We start from the raw sequence: 24,063 nt of genomic DNA on the forward strand, positions 1-24,063 counted from the left end.
TTTTTGGAGGAGGAGGGGAGGAGGGAGGAGAGAAAAAAAATAACTTTTTCGCCTGGTGGGTTGGGTTTTTTTATTCTTCGCGCAGCTGCAGGCGGTAGCGGTGGTAGCGAAGCTGGAAGAACATTCTCTCCAGCAAGGAGTGCGTCATCCCCGGCAGGGCGTAATGTTCAACCACTCCCACGTGCTTGAAGCCCAAGGACTCGTACAGCTTGTGGGCCGCCATCTTCACGGCCGTGGTCCCCAGTACGACGGAGGAGTAGTTGTTGAGCATGGCAAACTCCAGCACTTTGCGGCCCAGGGCCTTGGCGATCCCCTTGCCGCGGTAGTTGGAGTCGACGGACATGCGGCGCAGCTCCACCGTGTTGTCCTCCTCGTTGCCCCGCGCCGCCACGATCCCCACCACGTTGCCGTCCAGGACGGCCACCCAGAAGCAGGAGCCTGCAGGAGACAAAGCACCACATGTAGCCGCCGGTGGCGCCGGGGTCGGAAATCATCCCTTGGTCCTGACTTGCAGGCAGTCACAGCTCTCCTGTCCTGCCAGCAGACCTCTCTTCAGTGAACCCCGGCCCAGAACAGGCCCTTGGCTGCTTGTCACAACCCCCCAGACCCAACCATGGCACACGAGGACCAGCAATGTGGTCGTTCACTTTGCTACCCAACTCCTCCTCTACTCTGCGTTGTATTTCCACCTGAATGCCTCAGCACGCTGTGGTGGCATCAGATCCAGCTGCTCGGGCTGGCCAACCAACATGAAAGCCAATGAAATTAGGAATTACTGCTACTCCAGAGCATTGCAGCACCACCCGGCCCCACCAGCAAGGCAATTTAATAAAAACAAGTGCAGTTAAAGGAACAAATTACTTGGGCCTTAACTCAAGATCTTCAGATAGCATCCTGGTGAAGGAGGTGCCTTGAACTGACCCAAGAAGATTCATGCTTTCAGCACAGGACAAACATGATTTCACCTCAGATGTTGCTCAATTAATATCCAAGAAAACCATTATCCAATTATATCAGCTAATGAGGGACGCACTATGACAAAACTCTTGCCCAGAAGGAAAGCACAGACTTTAGCTGCTCAGGAGGAGCAAGGCTTTACCCAGAGACAACTGACCAAAGGAGAGACCCCTGTCACTGAGACCTGCAGGCAGACATTGGCTTTCTCCTTCCTACAGCAGGAGACAACTTGATTTTGGCTGCGGCTCCACCTTTAGCACAGGGATTGATGCTGCAAACTGCCCTGCCTGAAGGCAGAGCCTCACCAGGATCCATAGAGCCACAGGGGTGGGAGCGCAGGAGCACACAGCAGGCACCAAAATGGGGGGAAATTAAATACATACAGTAAGTCCCCAAGTCTTGTAGTACCTGGGGAGAGCAAAGCATGGGGCGTGAGGCTTTGGAGAGGTGGATATGACCCATGGCTGAGCAGCTGAAGAGCAGTCAGGCACAAAACAAAGCACCCGGGCTAAATCCTTGCCACCGGGCCCAGACACACACAGCACCAGCACTCGCTTTGGCTCCCACCGCCAGCAGCCATCGCGCTGTTGCTATCTAGGTCAACAGCTAATTTTTAACACACTGGGACCCATCTTGACCCATTTATCACAAGCAGTTAAGACATCTCCTTGCCGCTACTGTGGTGACAGTGCTGCTTGTTCCCCTGCATTTGCCCAAACCTCACAACGTAATTTAGTCAGACAAGGCCCGAACGAGGCCTAGGAGTGCTGAGGGCCAGCAGCTGCTTTCCCTCTGTGTATAAATCAAACAGCTCCACCAGCTCACGGCTCCGTGATGTTTTTAAAAGTGCATTTTGTATGGTTGGTGACCCTGTGTCACATAGCAGTACCCTGCCAACCCTCCATCATCCACCCACTGCCTCTCCAGGTGCGTCCCACCTGGTGCAGCCCAAAAGAGTTCCACACAACAGCCAGTCCTTGCCACCTTGCTCCTGGGGCTGTTCCTTCAGCACGCTTGGCTTGTCCTCCCCAAGACAGAGACACCCATCTGTGCATCTACCAGCACTTCTCCCCACATTCATTAATACTTTTCCCTTCCTAACATGCCCCATGTGTGCCCAAGAAGCCAACTTACTGCTAAAGCTTACTTGACAAAATGCTTCCAAGGTTTGTAAAACAACACATTTCCTGAATTTTTAGGATTTTTGCCTATTTTAAGACCAAACCTGGACACATCTGCCATGGCAGAGCCCACCAGCTCTTCACAGTCCTCCAACGTGCCCAACCCCACACCAAGCGCCAGCCCCACTGCTAGCAGCATGACAGCAATGCTCACATCTTGTTAGTTTTTACTTACAACTTTAAAGCTTAATTATAATGATTTTGAGTTCAACATGAAAAGAAATAGTAGCTGGCACACCTCCCGGTGTGTGTTGTGCATGAAACGCTTATAATTAGCGCCAGACAGGACACATCTGCTCAAACAATGCAAGTTGTATTCAGCTCCCGTTTGCACCGGCGTGAACAGTCACCAGGACTTTCAGGGCTCCGTGCCCACAGAGGACTGCCTTCCACCAGACCCCAGCCTGCAAAAACACGTCGGGATCCTGAAGGCCGCTGCGAGCCCAGCACCGGCTTCCCCTTGTGGGGTGGCCAAATCCCTTTTCCCCGGGGAGCCATGCTCCTCGCCCACGCAGATTTGCTGCTGAAAGCTGTTTTGGGCATCCACATGCACGCTGCTGATCCCCGGCTGATGCTCTGAGCAAATTCCTCAAGTTTCAGAGAAACTGAAACTTTTTGGTTTGCTTTTTGCCTGAACTCACTGTTTTTTTGTTTTGTTTTGTTTTTTACCATTCCCAGCTAGCTGCAGCTCCTCACCGAATTCCCTCCTGCAGCAGCACCCACATCCTCACCCCTAAGGTCTAGGGGAGGATCTCCTGCCCATCTTTTTGGGACTGAGGGGACTGAATCAGAGCCCATCTCGATTTTGCACTTCTTCATACCAAGGATGAAACGAAATTACCTTCCCCTCACCTGTCAGCAGTAAGCAGCAGCCCGGCTGCCAGCAGTGCTATTAATAGCGGGCGCTGACGGTTTACGCTCCCGAACCGCGATCTGAAAATAATCACGGCTGCAAGATAAACACACGCCCCGACGGCTGCGACTCCCCCTGCCCTTCAGATGCTCATCTTGTGCTAGTATTCACCTTCACTCTCATCCCCTCCATCTCCTGGTATCCCCCCATCACTCATCGGGACAGACACCCAAAGCCCTTTCAGCTCCCACTGCCCCAAACTGCTCTCCAGGTTCCTGACCCTGTAAGACCACCACAAAGAGCTGCTCTTCACAGATACCTTGCGTTTAACTCCAGCTGCAATATCCCTGTGCCACAAGCTCCTCGTGTATCTCCAGAAATGCCAGCTCATGCCCAGGCCTCCTGTTTGGACTCAGCCTTGCTGCAAGCCCCCTCCATACCACGTCCATGTTTCCCATGCGAACAACTTCCAGAGTAGCACCTCTCCTTAAAAAAGACCCACCCAATGTGCCTCCATGCTTTACCATACAATGAGGCTTCTGCTGCATTTAAGACCATGAATCACAGAAAAAAGCTTAGTTTGGGATTAGAAAACCAGCATACAGTGGCACGAGCTTTATAAGAGGAAGGATGCTTTGCTTGCAAGCAGGAGTTTAGAGGCCAGTTGTCACACAAGACCTACAAAAGGCACTGTAAAATAAAGCAAAGCCAAGGCTCCTGTGTCTCCCACCTCCTTAGAGCTATATGAAATAGCTGGGATGGCAAAAGGCCAGCAGTTCTGCCTTATCAGCCAGTAAGTTAAACCAAACAGCTGGCTACCAACTTGGACTTCACCACAGTGAAGTCTCCCGGTCCTACAGGCCCATCACTTAAGACATATTTTATTTACTGCACCCAGAAAGCCACGGTAACAGTGGAATTACCGTAAGAAATGCACAAAAATGAGCTGGTGGGGAGAATAACCTACAAAGGTTGGCCGTGGTTCTTCAGCTGAGGACACAGCTCCACTGCTCTCGTAAGCCTCTCCTGTCATGAGCTGCACGGCGCTCCCCCACACAGCCGACAGGGATGGTGGGTGAAAATCAGTTCATTTATTTTTTGCTGCAAATTCTTCTACACCCTTTAGGGAATAAAAGGCCGGTGGGTGGATGGGTGGAAAGATTGGAACCGAAAGCAATAGCAGAGAGTACTGCTAGAGGAGGAAAATGAGACATCAGCCTTCCCCACCACCCGGAGCCCTACAGGATTAAATACCACAGGTTCCTACTGCTCTCCAGCGTCCCACAGTGCTCAGGGACAGCTACACCTAAAACCAGAATTTAATGGCAAAGCAAAGCTCTGACTTGGCTTTTTTGTTGACGCGACAGAAAACACGCACATTCTGGGATATTTTTAAAATCCATCTCTTTCTATTCAATTTCCAGGGGAGCAGGCAAAGTCCTGCTGCCCCAGAACTGCCTCTCTGCGCCGGTGCTCAGGGCACAGAGCCAGAGCAAACCCGTCACTTCCCTTCACGGGGCTGGGGATCAGCTACCACCTGACTGGTGCCAGTTTTGTGGGGTTCACTCCCCTGGGATAGCTTTCAACAGAAGCTCACCCCATTGGAAACCTCACCCTGAAGCAGACCGGCCTTTTCCCTCTTTCTTCATGGAAGGCACTGCTATGGCTGCAGCCCCATGGCTGAGCTCTGATTTCACATCCAGGCAGCACACAAGCCAAGCAATTGAACTCAGAGCAGGCTGGGTGCATGCATGCTGGTTTCCAGCCTTTTTCCCTTCGCAGCAGCTCCAGGAAGGAGCAGATGCCCAGGGAAGAGGCACTGCCAGCTCGCACTGCCAGCAAAATGAGGGCAACTCCCCCTCTTTCAGAGGTGGCGACTTTCACGGCTACTTGTTGAACGTCCCTTCCAGACAGACACGATATCCCTTCAAGCACGGTTTAGAAGGATTGATTTTTGGTTCTGCTTTAGTGTGTCACCACGGCACAGATGTGAGCAATTCCCCTCCTGGCTCGGAGCTGTCGCAGGCAACATCCTCAGAGCACCCTCCGAGCAGGGAGACAGAAGGATGTTGATGGCATAGAAAACTCTGGCCAGGCCTCCTCAGCATTAAAAACTGCAAATCCACATCCCTGGCAGAGATGGGACTTGCAGCTGTGCTGAGGGAGGAGGTGGAGGTCTCAGTGTGCACCTTCAGCGCTGGCTGGGAGGAGCAAGAGCCTTGCCTCACATTGCAGCATTGCAAGCCCCCATCCTCAATCTTCCCCTGGGTCACTAAGGTAGGGGGAAAAGGGCAAGAAACAAACAAACAAACAAAAAAAAAACAGCCCAGCACTTCCCATGGGGCAGGATCTGCAGCTTCTCACTCATATCACACACAAAAGCCTGCCAAAACTGACAGGCTTGCTAATCCCAGCTGCAAAACCTAGATGCCCCGAACTCCTTGTTACAACCCACTGACATCCTGTGACCCAGTGCAACAATACCACGCAGGAATATCGGCGGGAAAGGGAATGCAACACACTGCCCCACCACAGAGCTTTAAATATGTGCCCCTGTAGTCCATCGCCCAGCCTCCTGTGAGGTTTTGGGCATCCTGAGCTGGGCGGTGCATGGGGAGCCTGCAGGGGCTGTGCTGCACCCGCACTGCAGCTGTGCTACTCCTGTTTTTATTAAAAAGCCCCAAAGCTCGGTGCCTCACCTCTCCTCCTGCCAGCACTATTTATATAATCAGCTTTCGGTGCTTGCTGCAGCAAGCGGACGAGTCCCCAGCCCAAAGCTGATGGTGTCCTGGCCGTGCATTGCTGATGCTATTTGAACCCCCAGCCTTTCATCCTGCCTCCTCCTCCTTCCCCTCCATCCTCAGCAAAGTGAGGGGCAGACCAGCCAAGTTAAATCAACGTCAAGTCAGAAAGGAAATTTGGGTGCTGTGAAACAAGTGCTGCTAACTAGGGCAGGAGGGGACTGTGCCTGTGAAGCACGTTATTTCTCCTTACCTCCGCACTTCCCAGGTCTTTGTTTCTCTCCCTTCTACCTTCCTAGTTGCCCTTGGCTTCAAGCAGGGCTGAATAACAGCTCCAACAACTTCTGTTAATAACTCTACACTTGACTTCAGTTAAAAAGGCATTCCTGGAGGGCTCCTACAAAACAATGGCATTTCTGAGTAGTTTATGGCCGTGGAAAGTGGATGAGATGCGAGATACCCTGCCTTGACACTCCTGACACCCACGAGCATCCCTCTGCAGCAGACAAGGCACATACATTGGAGCAAAAAAAAAAAATATGTCAGGGACACACAAGAATTACCCATGCATGAAATTAGAAACGCTGTGGGACCCCTTCCTTCACATAAATAACTCCACGCAAGCTACCAGTGGAGGATTCATCGCCTCACCATAAATAACCCCCGGCTGGAAGGGCGCAGGGCCGAGCATCCGCGTGCGGGGGGCGGGTGCCAGGGGCTGATTCACGGGACACCCGAGGGGCAGGCGACGAGATCACCTGCACAGCACCAGGAGATGGATGAGCTGCCACCAGCCCCGGCTGCCTCTCCATCCGCCTCCTTTTTCATCTCTGCTCCCTTTCATCTCTTTTTTTTTTTTTCCTGCCCGCTGCCGCTCCACGTTAGAGGCCGACCAAACCACCCCCGATGCTAGGAGGGTTTTTAGCAGTGTCACCAGACTGCAGGAGGATCGAATGCTGGCTCCTTTCCCAGGACAGCAAGGAAGGGAGGCTGGCAGCACACCCGGCTGTGCCAAGGGCCAGAAGGGCACTGGCCCCACACGTGGGACGGGGCTGGTGGTGAGGTGTGGACATTGCCCAATGGAGCTGGCCTGCCCCCAAGAGCACCCTGCTAGTTTGTCACAGGTATTTCTTTCCAGGGTGCCAAAGCCCCTCAAAAAAAATCCCTGAGATGTCAGCAGCTAGCCACAGTTTGCTTTCACAGGTTTTTGACTGGAGACAAGAAGAGCACATTGTGCAGCAGCCAGATCTCTGAAAGCAGCCAGGTTTGGGCCGACACCTCCCACTGTCCCTGCTGGAGACGGGACCCAGCAGGCATCACTGATCACCTCAAAACCTTTGCTTAAAAAACTCCCCGTTCCTCTGGACCACAAGGCAGCTCCTACCCACACACTTTTCCCCTCTGAAGCCTCACGAGGACCCAACCTGGATCAACAAGAGCCCCATGTCAGCACGTCATGGTCTGATTTCCCAAAAAGCCTTCGGTCCCCAGGGCCCAGAGTGTCCCTGCTCCATCCATCAGCACACATTTAGCTGTCTGTGTCCCTCTGCTCCCTGCTGTGCAGTGAGGAGACCAAACTACCAGCCTAGCCCTTGTGATCCACCTGCTACGCCACCAGGCGAAAGCACAGCCTGAGAAACCAGGCGGTGGCTGGGGTTTTTGCATGAGATCAACAGTTATCAGTAAGCAAATGATTAAATAGCTTAAAAGAGCAGCTAGAGACTAAAATACACAATTTTGGCCGGGCGTTTTTGAGCTGCGTGATGACTCCCCCCAGACCAACATCACAGACCAGAAGGGACTGGTCTGCACAGAGTGACAAAAAATGAGTATTTAAATTATTTGTAGAGCAGATGTTCCCTATGAATCCCAAATCCTCGCTAAGCCTATAAATTGTGGAGTCAGACCTTAAGTAAGCCAATGCCTTTAGTATTTAGGCTGTTCTTAGCTAGAATTTTAAAGGAGGCAAGGAAGCAAGACTTTCTGCCAGCTTTGCTAGCCTGCATCCTTCCCAGTAACTGCTCCAAATGACTGCTGTTACAATTAGCTTCTTGTTAAATCAGTTTACAAAATAAAACATGCTGCTGGTTGTGTTTTAAGCCCGCTTCTTAAAAGGACACCGTTAATGCTCCATCTCCCTCTTCTTATCAATCTTTCACTCTATGGCTTTATTGCTTTCTGAAAGGTACTGAACTTACACTGCGGCACATTCCACTTCCAAACACTGAAAAAACTGGAAAATCGAGAATTATTGGATGTTTTACAATTCATTATTTGCTGGCTGGCTTCTGCTTTATGGGCATTACTGTAAAAAGGCACTGAGCGGTATCATCAAATGACTCTGTTTTCGCTTAGCAGTTGGCCTAGACATAAATCACATGGGGAAAATGGGTAGAATCGATCTTATTTTAGCCATCTATCATTACTCGTCTGGTCTAAATTTAGCCAAGCCTCTCTTCAGTTGAATAGAATCGCATGTACCTACACAGGAACTGCACCAAATGCTTCACAGCAAAGGGAGAAACTAATGCTACATTTACTTAAGGTTAAATAATAAAAGCGGTTCTGATCTCTGCAAGGACTTCTGAGGAGTTTTATGCTGTTCTACCAGAGGTCAGCAAACTTTTAGGCGAGATAGCCACTGAGAGAGCCTCCCCTTGGCAAACAACCATCGCAAAGCCTGCCCAGAGCTCTGCCAACGACCACTTTTAACCAGAAATGAGGTCGACAAAAGGAATTGCACCCAGACCTAGGTGCAAGCTTGGGATCCAGCATAACAATGCTTTAGTACAGAATAACATACGCAGGTAGAGCTCTTTAAATCAGGGTTGAACGCAAGGCTGGAAGGGGCCTCCCCCAGTCTACAGGGAGCCCACCTAGCTGTATGTAAGAAGAGGGGACAAAAACATTTACTTACTTAGAAAATGGAAACCAAAAGGGTCCCACCTGCAGAAGTCATTACATTTCTGACTACTTTCAGGGGCATCAAGGAATCCTATGCCACAGATGTGATGCAAAAGGGCAAATGCATGATTTGGAAGTGTTCAGCTGTATGCCACCAAGTGGACGTCTACATCCAGCCAAAAGATGCTGTATGGCACCTGGCAACAGTCCTAAACAAGTTTGCTGCTGTGTTTTCCTTTAGCTCATTAATAGGAAATGTTCCTGTTGCCCTCAAAAGCCTCTGAATGGGGACCTCATTACTACAGCAACTGATGAGCAATAATTAGGAGTAATAATTAGCAATAGCTTATGGTGCAGACACGCTGACCAGGAAAGTCTCAGAGCCCAGGGCAGCTCCTCTGCTTCGAGGGGCACATTGGGAACTTACAGCAGGGAATGTTTCACTCAACTCCACCTGGCAAAGGGAAACTTCCACTGCACTCCCCCAAAACTAACAATAAATACGACTGCTCCACTAAAAGCCTTTCTTTCTGCACATGACTGGAGTTTCACAAGAATCCTATCTTGTTGCGAACACAATGAATCAAACCTCCCCAACCTCTACCTTCCCACTGTATTAAGAATCGACTGGAGTGAAAGAGCAGCCATAAGCAGTCACATTTTCTCCAAAACCCCACTGAAGAATTCATTGCTCAAAGTAGAAAAAGGCAGGAAAAAAAGGAAAAAAATGTCAGGGCACAGGTTTGATACAAACTGCAGGTTGAAGGCAGTCAGTAAATGGCTTGATCTCCTCAAGCCTATTGCTAGCAACAAGTATTTCTTCCTATTTCTAGTTCAGCACCATTTCAAGCTGCTGTGCAAGTACGACAGTGCTGCCTGCCCATAGCTCAGGCATCAGACAAGGCCACCAGTGACAATCAGCTGGGACCTGCCACCCCACCACGTGATGAAGCTGCCATCCTGAGCTGAGCCCTCACAAACCATCACAGTGGAGCGGGAAGGCGGGAGAAAAGCAACTTCCACATATAGCAGGCCAAGAAAAAAGGGTCGGACCCAACCCTTTTGGCAGCTGCAGATGCCTCCTTGCATTTGGACCCTCCAGGAACCGAGAGCAGTCAGTAACACCAGGGGACAGGCAGAAACGTCAGACGAGACAATCCAGAGGCAATCCAGTCCAAGAAGCCCGTGAATGATCCTTGCAGTGCCCCCCACGGACTTGGGCTGTCAATTAACACCCTTCTTGCCTGCAGACCTTTTATTTTTCTAGATTTGGCATAAATGTTCACTCCCTGGAGGGCTGTTCTATTTATACCCAACACAGCTAAATCTGGCCCTGGGGTAAGGTTGTTGTGTTCCACCTGCACACACCAACGCGCAGGGCTTTTCTCTCCTCCCCTGCACGCTGTCAGCAGCCTTGCACATCACTGATATGAAGCACTGAAGCAGCTCGTGCAAGACTTGCCTTCTTTCTGGCATGTAATAATATAAACAAAGGCTCTCGTTGTTTTCTTCTTCCATCCTACCATGTGCAGTCCCCACCAAGACCCGCACATTGCTTTGATCTTTACCTCTCAGCAAACTGTGCTGCACGTGAAACCACAGCCCTGCCACGCCGCAGAAAACAAGCACCTTGAGGCTCACTTGTTGAGAATATGCTCCTATGCCTCATCAAGGCCAACATGGCTGGGGTGTAATTACACCAAACCCCGCTACGTCCAGGCGGAAACTAGCACATCTGTCGAGTATGGCACCAAAAGAGGATTGCGCATCCATAAATACACGGACATCTGCCCAGCTGGGCAGTCAATGGACCTGTCGTGGATGATGCATTAACGTGAAATGAAAATTGCATGTATAAATGTCTACATCTCAAAAATGAAAAAAAAAAAAAAAAGGGAAAAACACAAGAAAGAAAAAAAAAAAAACCTTTGGCATGTGCTCAGACCACCACACCAACAACTCTGACCAAAACTCCTAGAGAAACCTAAACCAGTTCTTCCCAAATCTGCAGCGATCACCTAACATCGCACGCCCAACATCCCCACGAATGGGGTTCCTTCCCCTTTGGCCCCAAACTGAACGCCGGTCATGAGACCAGGGACTTTAAAGAGCTCTGTGAAATAACCAACGGAGCAGGCAGAGAGCTGAGCACAGAGGGCGACACGTGGCAGTGAAGGGCAGCGTGCTCACAGGCGGTGAAAGCAGAGACCTGCATGCAGCACATCATCCGGATCGTGAGGATCCACTCATCCATGTGAGCAGCAACCACAGCCAGGAGAGATGCAAATCCACAGAAATGGGGTAGAAATGCAGAATTTTGAGGATCGGGTGGATTTTCCCTACTATAAAAGCAACACTAAATACATACGAAACCCCCAATATGAAGAGCAAAATGAAATTAAGAGCAGGTTCCTGACTGAAACAACTCCTTCTGACATACCAGAATTTTCCCTAAAACATCACGCACTCATCTCGCAGCTAACTCAAACTGGAGGCAGGTTTACCCCGTGTCACTGCATTTCCTGTTCATGCCACAGGTTTCCTGTAAGGATCAAAGCAGCACGTGGACCTGTGCTGAAGGACGTCCCTTAGCATGCTTTTAACTCCCAACACAGGACAAGGGCTTCAAGCACACAGTTAAGTTAAAGCAAATGCTCCAACAAAGCTTTAAGCTAAGCTCTCTTGAAGCTCAACTTCAGTAAATGTGGGGAGGTGTTTTTTTTGTTTATATATAAGAATTTTACTGAAATCCTCTTTAGCTGTTTGCATTATCCATGAAAAATGTTCCCAGTTCTTAAAAAAAACAACAAAAAAAACAACAAAAAAAAACAAAAAAAAACAAAAAAAAACAACAAAAAAAGAACCTTGCAGATGCTTTGATGCTTTTCAGAGTACTGAAGGCTCACCAAAAAAGCACTGTAAAACTCGATGATGGCTTATTTCTGCACAAAAATCTCCGCACAGCTTGATGTTATCCTCTGAACATTCACAGGTTCTAAAATCAAACCTGATGTGTATTTTCGTAGCCATTAAGTGAACCTAATTGACTGTACAAGCGGCACAAGTTTAAAAAGGTGTTTCAAGAACACCCCTTTCAAGCAGTTTGGACTTTTTAAAATAAAAATCCACCTGAACTCTCATTACCATGCCATTCTTACAATACCTTCCACCCTTACTTGCTTTCCCTCTCTCCCAAGCAATCCCACCCCCAGTGACGTTGTTCCGATGGCGATGACTTTACCAAGACTCTCACGTGGCTCAGCCACTGAATTGTGGTTATGGAAGACAGTAGCTGAGCAGCTGACATGCTTTTACAGCTCTAACCAACCATTATCTAAAATTGGTTAGAGCTTGAAAACGGCAGGTGCTCCAAAACCAGCCCGTTTTGAAAAGCTTCTCCTTGCAGCTCTACTAAATTCATTATTTTAAATTGAAAAACGGCATATTTAGGTCTTCCCTGGATTCCCACTTGAAGTGTTACACGGGGTTTCTGATGCTGCTAGCTAGTTCCAGGGAGGAGGAACAGATTTGGCACCTCCAAAAAAAGAACAAAAAGCCCTGATCGCAGCAAAGGACTTTTTACATTTTTTCCCCCCTGTATTCTGACTGTAATAATGATTTTCTACACGCCATTAAAATGCTAAGACGGGGTTTTTGGGAAAGAGTCATCGTGGAAAAAGATCAATAGGCCATGTCCAGATACATCTGAGCGAGGCAGGTCGGAGGCTTTAAAGAAGGTGTAAGAAATCCTGTTGCTGGCATTTGCCTTCAGGCAAAATGTTCTCTCCCCACCACATGGGTTTATGCGCTGACACACTGTGTTTTCAGCTTAGCAGACACAATATCCTCGTGCTGCTGACTTGTATTTGTTTTCTCATTTTTGTTATTCCGAGCATTTTACCAACAAAAATAAATCTTTGTGCTCACCATGCAGGACATCTGAATGACACTCTAAGAAAGAGGAGAACCGCCTGTGGAATGAAATTAAGCACAGGGATGTAAGCGCAAAATTTAAAAACATAACAGGGGGGGGAGGGAAAGCTCAGAGACATGCAAAGGGAGGTATTAGTGGTGTGGGACCACCATTTTGGGAACTGCTACAAGTGACAAATGAAGCAAGGGCTGGCCCAGACAAACACACGGCGGAGTTCAGCACAGGGATGGGCAAGAGAGCCAAGCAGGATCCAGAGAAGAAAAACCAAAACCATTGCAGTCTGGCACAAGGCTGCAAGAAGTGGGATAAAGAACTGCAGTGGCAGGGGAAAAGGAGGGGAAAATGGAAAAAAGCAACAACTGAGAAGCCACTGTTGGTTCGCCATAGCTGCTGTTACGATTTGTGAGCAGTTTGTGTGACTGCTGGATGCGAGGAGCGCCAGGGAGCCATGCACGGCTGGCCAGCTGGTCCAGCACCCCCACTTCAGCCAGCATCTAGTGCAGAGACCGAGAGCTGTGACTGTAAAAAGCAAATAAAGCTGCACCTCTGATGCTGGTTTCCAAGTCAGGATTCAAGCACGTTGGCAAGAGAGCACTGGAGCAGCTTGTATAGCAATTACTGGTGATCGAGAGTAAGTCCAGGCAAGTAGTTTACTTAAAAATGCATTTTTTTGTCGATTCAAAACAAGTTACAGGTCTGTCCTGAATTCACCAAGTCTTCAGCCAGGAAAAAAAAAACACGCATAAAATCCAGACTGGCACTACTCCTGCTCACGGCTCGTCCCCACATCGCTGATGGGCTACTGGGATTTTGGAGTGGGTCCCCCCCAACACAACCTCTTTGACTTCTACAGCAGGATAAAATGCCTCTATTTATCATTAAAAGGGGGCTGGGATCCAGGTGGTCCAGCACTGGCTTTGTCTGTAATAATGCCATACAAAAACCCGAGTCCTTACAGCATGGTATTTAGGGTGCCTGTCTGGGAGATAACATGGCTCTACTGTAATCAGCTTTTTTTTTTTTTTTTTTCTTTAAGCATATACCTGGAGCTGGTCTTTGCTTCGTAACAAAGCCTGTAGCAAAGCCAAGACTTGTTTCAGGCTGAGGAAAGCATTACATTCACCACTAAATACAGATTTTTGGTTCCTCACAGTGAGCAGAAAAAAAAAAAGGGAGCAGTAAATCAGTTTAATTTCAACCAAAACTATTTTCCCTTTTTGTTTTCTAGCTCCTGAACAGAAGAATCATCTTCTCGTAAAACCCTGGGTTTTCAGTTTTGCCACTTAGATAAAATCTCCAAGCAGTACATGAATTTTAAGTGACAAAATTGTTACTTGCAAGTTATCACTGCAAGCAGTACCCACTAACGTGAGCCTAATGTGTTGCATTTTTCTGTTAGCTTGTATAAGTGTAAACTGTTGCAAATATGATTTATAATAGTAATATCTCACATAGCCATTTAAAATATAAATATACAACACACGTTCCCTGCCACCTGTCTTGAACAGGCTTTAACTCACAGAATCCCTTTTAAAGCACAAACCCAGCTTGGCTTTAAACTCTGCAAGGTCCAGGTCAAAATTTCAGGATTATCCTTTAAGGAACAACACCTTCAGCTCTGGAAAGCAGCAGCCGTCAAGCAGTTATAGAAGATGCTAAATGATACAGGATGTGCTTTCATAAATACTTAATTGATCGCTGGGGTCCAGCGGGTCAATAGACTACTTAAAAGAATGGCTCGAAGCCATCTGTAACAGACACCGTGGCACACACCTGTCTCTAACCCAACCAGCATGAACTGGTTTTGGTGCCTTAATAAAAAGCAAGGCCGAGGCTTCTTGGTGATTCCAGTTTGCCTTTATCAACAACAACAAAAAAAAAATCAACAAATCTTGTTATCGGCACTGCTTACAAATGAGGGATTTGTGAATAGAAGCTATGCAAGACGCTCTGCTATCTTTGGATTCGCTTGAAGACTGCTTTCATTAGCCACCTGTCAGGAAAAAAAATGATTCCTCAGCTTCCTACGGGGGGGGGGTTAAAAAAACAAACAAACAAAAAAAAAACCCTAAAAATATGCTTTGAAGCTCCCCGTTTCACTGATGCAGAAAGAAACAACAAAGGCCACGCATCACGGAACCAGACACTGGCAAAATTCTCCACGAAGCCTCTCCTGCGGATGGAAGAAAGCAGCACAAAGCAGGCTATTATTTGTAACAGATCCTCAGCACTGTGTTACCAAACCACAGGCATGGGCTCTGCTATGCCTGTCAGTACCAGTGAGCACCCTGGGGCAGGATTCCCCCGCTGCCATCGCCAGCAGCTCGCCCATCTCGGGCCAGGCACGAACCTCCCAGCAGCTGGGAAAAGCCCATTCCCAGCCCAGGGACTTGGATGAAGATTTAAGCCCGCAGAAGGAATCTACTGTGAAATTTGGAGAGTTTGGGCTGGTTGAAAATCACTCCGTGTACTTAGGTATTTATGTAAGAGACTGGTTTTTGGTGTCCCTTCAAAAAACTTAGAGGCTTTAAGATACAGAGATGATAATTTCTGAAGTATTCAGGCACCTGGCTGTGCACACAGGGATCACAGACACTCCTGAAAAAAGCCCTAAAAATCTAAATATAATGCCTCTGGTGCTTGGAAACAAGATTCCAGCTTGGGCTGCTACTTCCAAAATTCAGGGTAAGAGGGGCTCAGAGCTTCATACTTTTAGATCTCTCGCTGCTAATCAGGTACCCAATGTGGAGCCAATTCTGAAAGCCTTCAGCTGAAACATATTTTGGGGTAATTGTTTTAAATCCCAGCTACTCCAAAGAAAGTGAGAGGAGGAGGAGCCATTGAATGCACAGTTAAACTTGTTGAGAAAGTTCTGTATTCTTCCTTAGGTTTATTCACTGAGACAGTCACGAGAAGTTGTATCCAGCCAAAACATCAGAAACCAACCAACTGTAGAGAAAAAGCAAAAAAAAAAAAAAAAAAATTGCTCAAAGCCAGTCAAAAGAAGAAGGCCTGATGTTGCTGCCCTGTTTACACTCACAAGCACAACTCACGTTTGGCAGTCCTGAGGAGCAAACGGTGCCTAAAAAACTGCTGACATTCGATTCACACAACTTATTACTTCTTGTATCACAGATTAATTAAGAGCACTTGCACGTACTGGGTTTTTAAATACCTGCAGACAGAGCTTGCTTTCAGCAGTGCCATACCCCCAAGTCATGGCTACCCATTTAAATACTGCTGCATGAACTGACAGCCACGTCAATTACCTTGAGAGAGAAATTTTGAATGCAAGGGAAAAAAATAGGTTATAGCGCTCTGCAAAATTTACTAGAAAATATATTTTCATTACATTTTGACATGGGAACGTGCCAAAGCTAGTGGATCTGAAGCGAGGTCTATTTTTGTCTTATGGATATGCATGTTGAGGAGTGGGGTTGTGCATATGTTCCTACTCCAGTAATAACGAAATGAAAGGAGAGGGGAGCAAGGCTGCAGTGGCTTCCCCATGAACGTGTTTATCCCATTTGTGTCTGCGCTACAGTCCTGAAGAAGCCAGACAATTTCAGTTTTCCCATGGGCAACCCTCTACTTACAGCATTGCTCTTCAAGATTGGAAGTTGTGCACTGCCTAAGCATGCCTAAAACAGGAAAAAACCTCTGAAGACCCAGGCATCACCACCCCCTTCAGCCCCACCAGGTGTTTATCAGCACGAGCACGGGGTTGGGGCAGGGCTGGCCGAGATACCAGAGCAGCTGGGGGCCAGCAGAGCCGGCGTGCCTGTGCTTGGTCTTGTGCTGGAGAAAGCCCTGGGGACTTTCAGCCTCAGGAACGTGGCAGGGGGTGGCATGGCAAGGTGTCAGGTCTGTCACACGTGGGCTCCCGATGACCACAGCAGCAGAGGACCTCACATGTGGAGCACTAATGTCAGAAGAGGTAGCTTTCGGGAGCAGCAACCTGACTTTAATGACATTTTACATGATGCAAATAATATAATATTTTGGTCAATTACCAACACCAGACAACACACATCCCTAGCACTCAGAGACATGAGCTGCTGTTTATTGCTTCCTGAGTTCAGTTCAAGACAGGCACTGAGTGTGAGAAATACCAGAGCAGGCAGTTCCAGTTCAGCTAAGGTATAAGTAACCAAAAAACGACGCTGGGAATTGTTAAGCACTCATCTTGCAGGAGGCCAGTCTGAAATATCTTCAGTGCATTTTATAGTGGAAAGCATTGTGTCTGAAGCTCTCTCATCCTAATCTTGCAAGATCTCTCTGATGCGCAGATCTCATCTCTTGAAGCATCACCATTGAATGGCCGAGATGCCACCACTGAAGACACTTAGAAAAAAGGCCCTTCAACTCCAAAAGATGAGACCTGACCTCCACTCCCAGCACTGGTAGGAGCAGAGCTGAGAAATGCTGTGTCTGGGATCAGGACACAGCCTCTCCTCTGGGTTTTCTGCACCCACTCCAAGCCCTAGGCTGGACTCCCCAGCTCTCCGTGAGCAGCGGCACGCACGAAAATCCCGACCCACGACAGCCAGTGCAGGGGTTTGGCAGATGCCCGAGGTCAGGGCGCTGCAAAGCCAGCAAGAAATGCTGGAGATAGGGATGCCTTAGATTCCTGCTGCCTCTCGGGCATGGGCAAGCAGGGCAGGGCTCTCCAAAAACACATTCCTGCACTGAGAAGCAGCAGCCCCGAGCCCCCTCCCAGGGTCAGGTAACTAAGCCCTGGCTTTGCAAAGCAAGAGCTGCTCTATTCTTTCAAAACAATGTTATCAGCAGGCAGCGTCCCTCCTGCTTATCTGGCGGCTCAGCTGCTTGCTGAGTTACCCAGAATGTGGAAGAACTGGAGCCTGGGGGGCTCCATCCACCTCCCTGCCGCAGGCCATCGCCCCCACCATGGGGAGGAACCCCCCTGGCTTGCACAGGGTGAGGCAGAGCAACCACAGCTCCCAGACCAAGGCTCCTCCCAAGGTGGTCCCTGTATTTTCCTCATGGTCCCCACACTGGCCTGGTACCCCAAAACACCAGCATGCCTGGGGAAGAAGGGCCAGCCAAGATGGGGCCACTCACCCCACCAGTGCCCTCCACGTTTGGCAGCACAGAAACTGCAAAATTTCTCAGCCAGGTGCTCGTCTCCTCACATGCTCCTGGGGTCAGCCCTATCGGTGTCAGCTCCGTTCTCTGGCATGAAAAGCCCTGTGCCAAGCCCAAGAGCACAACTGAAATACCCATTCTGCAGCCAGATGTCCCACCGAACGTGAGAAGTGCCTGGAAAGGAGAGAGCAGTGCTGCCATGAGCAGGTTGTCACCTCCTCACAAACCCTCTCTGAGCCCACCCCAGCTGGCATCCCAGGAGGACATGAGCCCGAAATCTCTGCTGAGAAGGGCAGGACGTCTCTCTTTTGGGCCACCCGAGAGACACGCTGCCCTTGAGCAGCAGGGATTGTACCCTCATGAGCCATCCCTGTTTTAGGATACCAGCGTAACCTATTCATTTACCAGGCGTGATGGAAACCCACTCTGCCCTGCCCATCAGGACAGCCGCCTCCCTGTACACAACTAGCAAGGAGAAAGTCCAAGATGGGGACTCCCAGGAGGTGGCAGGACCGCTCCCTCCAGTCCTGCCCACACCACCACAGAGCGATGGCTGCAGACACGCAGCCACCACCAAAAACCACAGCTGCCAGCCTGGCGTGTTGAACCTAACCCAACATATCCCACAGCAATTCCTCAGCTTAATCGGCTGGACTTCGCAAGGCAGATGCCCTCAGGCCTCCACCAGCTCTAGCAGCCACAGCTCTTCAAGTCACCTGCCCATCCTGCTGGGGCAGAGGCCTACAAGGAGATCTTCGCACTACCACCACCACACGCACCCATACAGCAGGTCAGGACAGACAGCAGCAGGAGATGAGGCCTGAAACTACCACAAGAAGACATGTCTGTTCATCCACAGAAGCTCTGCTCATTCGGGAGGGCAGCGGTTTCACGCCAGAAGCGAGGAGCTCTGGTTTCCATCAGCACTCCAGCGGAGACCTCAACCTCGCAAGAATCTTTCCAACACACAAACCACCACAAAAATACACAAAACAACCAACTGTGACAGAAGCTTGAAGAGACGCTGTAAAATTGATTAGTCGACAAAACCATCAGACCATAAAAGAAGCTCCAGCTGTGCTCCTCTTATTTGCGTAGAGCCCTGCCTCCTGCATTTCTCTATTTAAAATTAATATTTTTTTTTTCATTTACTAGAGCCCAAGTTACTCTGGTTGACAATTAAGCCCATTATCCAATTCCTTCCTTTTCTACCGCCCCAGTGCCTTTTTTTTTTTTTTTATAAAGAAAATAAAAGCCACCAGTAAGTGCTACTTTAAACAAAAAATGCAAGCTAACGAAGAGCTTGCGAAGGCTGGGCCATTCAATCCTCTGTTTAAGATCCCGATCCAGCACACAACTCAACACCAACAACTCCTTTGAAGTCAACAGCAATTCAAGTCAATCCACTGCCTAAGAGCTTAGTTAAACTCTGGCCCAAATTTTCTGCCAGAATCTTGGTGTAAGTGTAGGAGGACAAGAGAAAACAAAGATTTAAATTTTGGCTAGTGTACTTCAGCAAAATCGCTGACAGCACATATTTTTTAGTTCATACAAAACCCAGTGGAGGAAATTTAAGACAATAACTAACTTGGAGACTAGTGGATCAGAAAAACTACAGCAGAAAAAAAAAATTTGAAAAGCAAGTACCACTAATTGTTAATCTTGGTGCTTATGACAACCCACTACAAACTGCGACCTTTCAGTTCTTGCTCTTAAACTGACCCATGATTTGCACAGCCTGTAAGAATGCTTCAGCAAAACCACCAGGAATGACCCATTTCACTAATTAAAATATTTCAGTAGTTAAAATATTTCCTCCCCAGAGACACCTGCCTGACCAGAGGCTGTTTGCTGTTGATGCTCTGCACAACAGAACCCTGACCCAGGTACTGCAAGCAGCACACGGCAAACACCAGTTTTTCATGCCATGGATGACAAGAGCAAAACCTTGGTTTAGCCCTGACCAGCATCCTGATCAGAGACCTTGAGACCACGTCCCAGCTCTACCGTTGCGTCTGTCAGCAAGAATTTGTAAGCAAGAATTTGTAAACCCACCATGGCAATGCTCCCTTCCTCTGTCTTCTGTGTTGAGAAAAAAAAAAAAATCAGCACATAAATAAAGATGCTTCAAAGGAGTGAGAAGTTGCCTGGTCATGCTCCCAGCTGAAGCCAGGCCAACCTGAAGTCACATCAGGTTTTACCTCGTCTAGTTGAGCTCTCAGTATCTACAGCGTCCCTGGGCCCCTGTCCCAGCATCTGATTAACCTCCCTGTGACAACTTCTTCCCTAACACCCAACTGAGAAAGTTTTCAGTAATATCTAAGTTGGAACAATAGGCACTGCTTACGAGAATGAGCCCTTCTTGTTCCCACTGCAATAATTTACGTCTGCGTGCTAATTTGCAAACTATCACAATAAAAGACAAACTTGGAAGTTGTTCTATTGTCATTGCTGCCCTTTGTGCAGGGACTGGGGGAGCTGATGTGGCACATTACTGCCTGTTCTCAGGACGTTTAAATAGGCAGTGCAAGTGCTAAGCCTCAGAAGTACGTGGAACTGAAGGCTTTTTCAAGACAACTGTCCTTATGCTGCTGTCTTATAGGGAAAAAATACAACTGTATGTGGGGGGAAATGGGTGCAGAGGGCTGGGTTCATGCCTCGTGTGACAGCACCATGCAGCATCACGGCACAGGGATGAGAACCATGCAAAGTGGCACCACGGATGGAGTCAGTCCTGCCAGCCTCCCCTTGGCTTTACCTCATTATGACCCCAGCCAACTTGTGTAATACTACTATCATCAAGCACCTTTCACAAGCACCAACGATCCCATAAATCTGCTTTTTATGGCATGGCAGAAGCCTAATTACACGTGATTAAATTCTGTCAAAAATTAAAGCCCACACACTTGCTCTAAAATTGAAACCAGCCCTGTTAGGTCTCAAATAAAAGCAACACGAATGGTTCAAAGGCACATTGTCAGTGAGGCTGATCTATATTACGTTCCTGACCCAAAACAAGCTGGGGGCGTTCCTGACTCTTCATGTGAGCCCGTTTGGTTTATTTTCTACAAATGCCGGAGCTTGGTTCCACACCCAGCCTGGAATCGCACAAACCCCAAGCCCCAAGGACAGACGTGGCTCAAACACCTCGGAAACCCGCACCGCCTGCTCTTGTTCCCCTGCAGTTCCTCGCTACCTCCTCCAGCACTGGGCTTTGTCGAGCCTCAGCACAGAGCTTCGGGAGCGTTTTGCCACACGCCCTTTTAGTTTTGTGACAACAGCTTGAAGGAAGATTGCGCTTTTTAAGGGCACGCGAGCTACATGCAAGTTACACGCTGCTTCACTGTGAATTAAATACAACCCCTGTGTAAGATGGAACAAGATCTGCATGAGATGTGTGCTATGACGGGGAACAAAATCTGAAGGAAGCACTGTTAGGACATTTTGAGGCTTTTATTACAGGATGAGCATCATTCTAGGTAAATGCAATATCAGAAGTGAGAGGAAGGAAAGTCTGCAGCTGTGGCATGTCCTATTAGTCCTCTAGAAGTGACCAGGAGGAGAGCCTCAGGGAGAGATCTGTCACACGTGGGGAACAGCAATGATGCAGCGAAAACAGTCCCATGGAAAAACAACTGGGTAGGTACCCTGAGAAAACAGAGATTAACGCAGGTGCCTGGCATCACCTCGCTCTCACAGCTCTCCATGGCCACAAAAAGCAAACCTCAGACCCCCCTGATTTCAGGAGACAGCCCAGGTAGCCCCCTTGCTCTGGTTCTCAACACGGGTGTACGCCTCCAGAAAGGAAACAGCACCTTCCCTGCCTGACAAATTGTGAAGCGCCTTAGTTTATTATAGTTAATCATGTAAGAGAGTCTCTGCAGCTTAATGAGCAAACATTAGCATTAGGTATTATGCTTTTAATTACATGCATGTACATAACAAATGGATGGAGGCAGTATCCCTTTACATACCTGATCTGTGCCTCTCCCAAAACACTTGCGTTAAGGAAGGTTCTTCTTAAATAATACAAGAAAATGTGCACAAACCCTAAAATGGGCTACGCATTTGGGCTAAGAGACCTTTATCTCCCCTTCTTCCCACTCTGAGACCAGCTCCCATGCATGAGAGCACAGAAACACCCAGGACAAGAAGGGGGCAGACAGCCTGCAGTAATTACCTGCACTGGGGGGGACGCAGTGCAGTGAGCCCCCAGCAACCATACCCCATTCTTTGGGTGCAGATGGATGCTGCAGAGGATGACTGGACATCTTAGGGAGGGGGAAAAAAAAAAATAAAAAAAAAAGGGGGCTGGATTTGGGATTTGTGCCTGGTGTGGCCAAAGAGCTGCATTCTGGTGATTCTGGTGACTTTTGAGCTTGCTCAGTGCTGCTGACAGGAGGCAAAGGCGCCAGCAGCACGGAGCAGCCATGTTCCCCAGCAGGGCGGGGGAAGGATCCCCCCGGGGCACTCGGACTCACCTGGCGGTTTCATGTAATATTGCTCAATATCGGACATGTCCGTATGCAGCGCACAATCGAGATAGTGGAGGATAACTTTTCTACTGAAGTAGTACCTCATGCCCATCAGAAAGATGGGCAAACAGCAGGTCAGCAGGAAGGACTTGGTCACAACAAAGCATATTACTATGGAGATAAGGAAGAGAAATAAACGATACCTGTCAGAAAAGAGAATTTAGTGTTGATTTCGGAATACAAACTCATTTACAAAAAAAATAAATTAATTAAAAGAGCACAGACAAAACAGACATTTGCACACGCAACCACGGCGCGATTCACGCTCTCGGGACTACAGAGCCGAGTGTGTGGCATCCCCGGGGCTGGGATGCCTGGGGGGGAGAGGGGATGCTGAGGGGGCCCCAGACCCCGCTTCTCCCCACACCCAGCAAGGCTAAGAAGCAGCCGAGGGGGGAAGACGGCAGGCTGCGGGCACGCCGCTCCGCAGCCATGTGTTTTCCACTGCGGCATTACTATTTCCAGCCCAGGGAAGCAGCGACTGCCGGGGGAGCCACAGCACCCTGCCCACCTCAATGCTTTGGGGGGGGGGGCGTGCAAGACTCAACGGGGGCTTCTGTGGGTGCCCCTTTGTTGGTGGGTTCCCCCAGCATGACCCCTGCTGAGCCCCCCGCACCTCGCTACTTGCTGGGGGTCCCCCTCCAACTCAGGGCCTCTTCCCACAAGGCATGGGGGGGGCACCTGCAGCCACCAAGGGCACGAGAAACCACCCTGGGGGGTACATTTTGGGGTGGGGGTGGGGGGTCACACGTTATTATTTGCACATGTGGGGCTCTCGTCAATATTCGCACGAGGGGCGCACATTATCGCGGATGATTATGGGGGGGGGCGCACCTTGCGGGGGTTATTTTGGGCATGCAACCCCAGGAGGCGACCCCCCCCAAAAAAAAGCACACTGGGGGGGATGGGGGGAGCGCTCCCGTTTGTCTCCAAGCAACAGCGGCACGCGGCGGCCCCCCCAAATCCCCCCCGCGCGGGGCTGCGCGGGGGCGGTGCGCTGAGCGCCGGGAAGCGCGCACCGCTCCCCTCCACCGCGCAACCCTCTCTGCGTCCCCCCCCCCAGTCCCAACCACGAAATAACCTCAAGGACAGCTCTACCCGCATCCCCACGACCCCCACAAATGCCTCTTTTCCCTAAAAACCCGCGTAGGGCTGCGGCTCACCCCCCTAAAAAACCACCCCCCCCCCCTTGGCTGCGCTGCGCCCTCCGCAGCGCTGCGGCTCCGCGGCACCGCGGCGCTCCCTCCCCAATCTCTCCCCCCCCACCCCCACCCCCCAACACCATTTTTTGGGGCCCCCCCAAGCAGGCACTCACCCGCCAGCAGCCCGTAGAGCAGCTGAGTGAGGGGCTGCTGCTTTAACCCCCTGAAGGCCGTGTTGGGGATCCGCTCCATGATGCCCTCGTAGAAGATGCGGCGCACCACCTCCTGCTCGGAGGGGTGGAATTCGCGGATGTACACGTTGTCGCGCCTGGGCTCCTCTTTGGGGGGGGTGAGGGGAGCAGAGGGGGTGCCCGACAAAGTGGGCCACATCTGGGAGGACGAAACAATGATCGTGTCTTTTTTGGAGCCCGGGATCGAGTCATGGTCTTCCGCCACGATCTTGGTCTCACAAACCATCTTGGGAGACAGACAATGCATGCAAACTGCCCGCGGGGAGGGGAAGGAGGAGAAAAACGGGGGAGGAGGGGGAAAAAAAAAAAAAAAAAAAAAAAAAAAAGGGAAAGAAAAGGGGGAAAAAAAAAGGGGGGAAGGGGGTGGGGGGGAAGGAGCGGGGCTCGGAGCAGGGCCGGAGACCCGCCAGGCAGCGGCGGGGGCTGCGCGGGGCGCGGAGCGGCGCGGCCGGGCGGGAC

The 24,063-nt window shown here is 49.6% G+C and overlaps 1 protein-coding gene across 1 annotated transcript; it reads right to left on the reverse strand.

Annotated features, from left to right (window-relative positions):
* Positions 1-70: 70 nt before the first annotated feature.
* Positions 71-23,851, reverse strand: NAT8L (N-acetyltransferase 8 like; the record flags this gene model as incomplete). Its single annotated transcript, XM_084285552.1, has 3 exons — positions 71-438; positions 22,158-22,322; positions 23,527-23,851. The coding sequence occupies 3 exons, from the start codon at positions 23,849-23,851 to the stop codon at positions 71-73; spliced, it is 858 nt and encodes a 285-aa protein (XP_084141678.1).
* Positions 23,852-24,063: the final 212 nt, after the last annotated feature.

This window comes from Netta rufina (genome assembly GCF_964035555.1).
Source record: "Netta rufina genome assembly, chromosome: 4".
Lineage (NCBI taxonomy): Eukaryota > Metazoa > Chordata > Aves > Anseriformes > Anatidae > Netta > Netta rufina.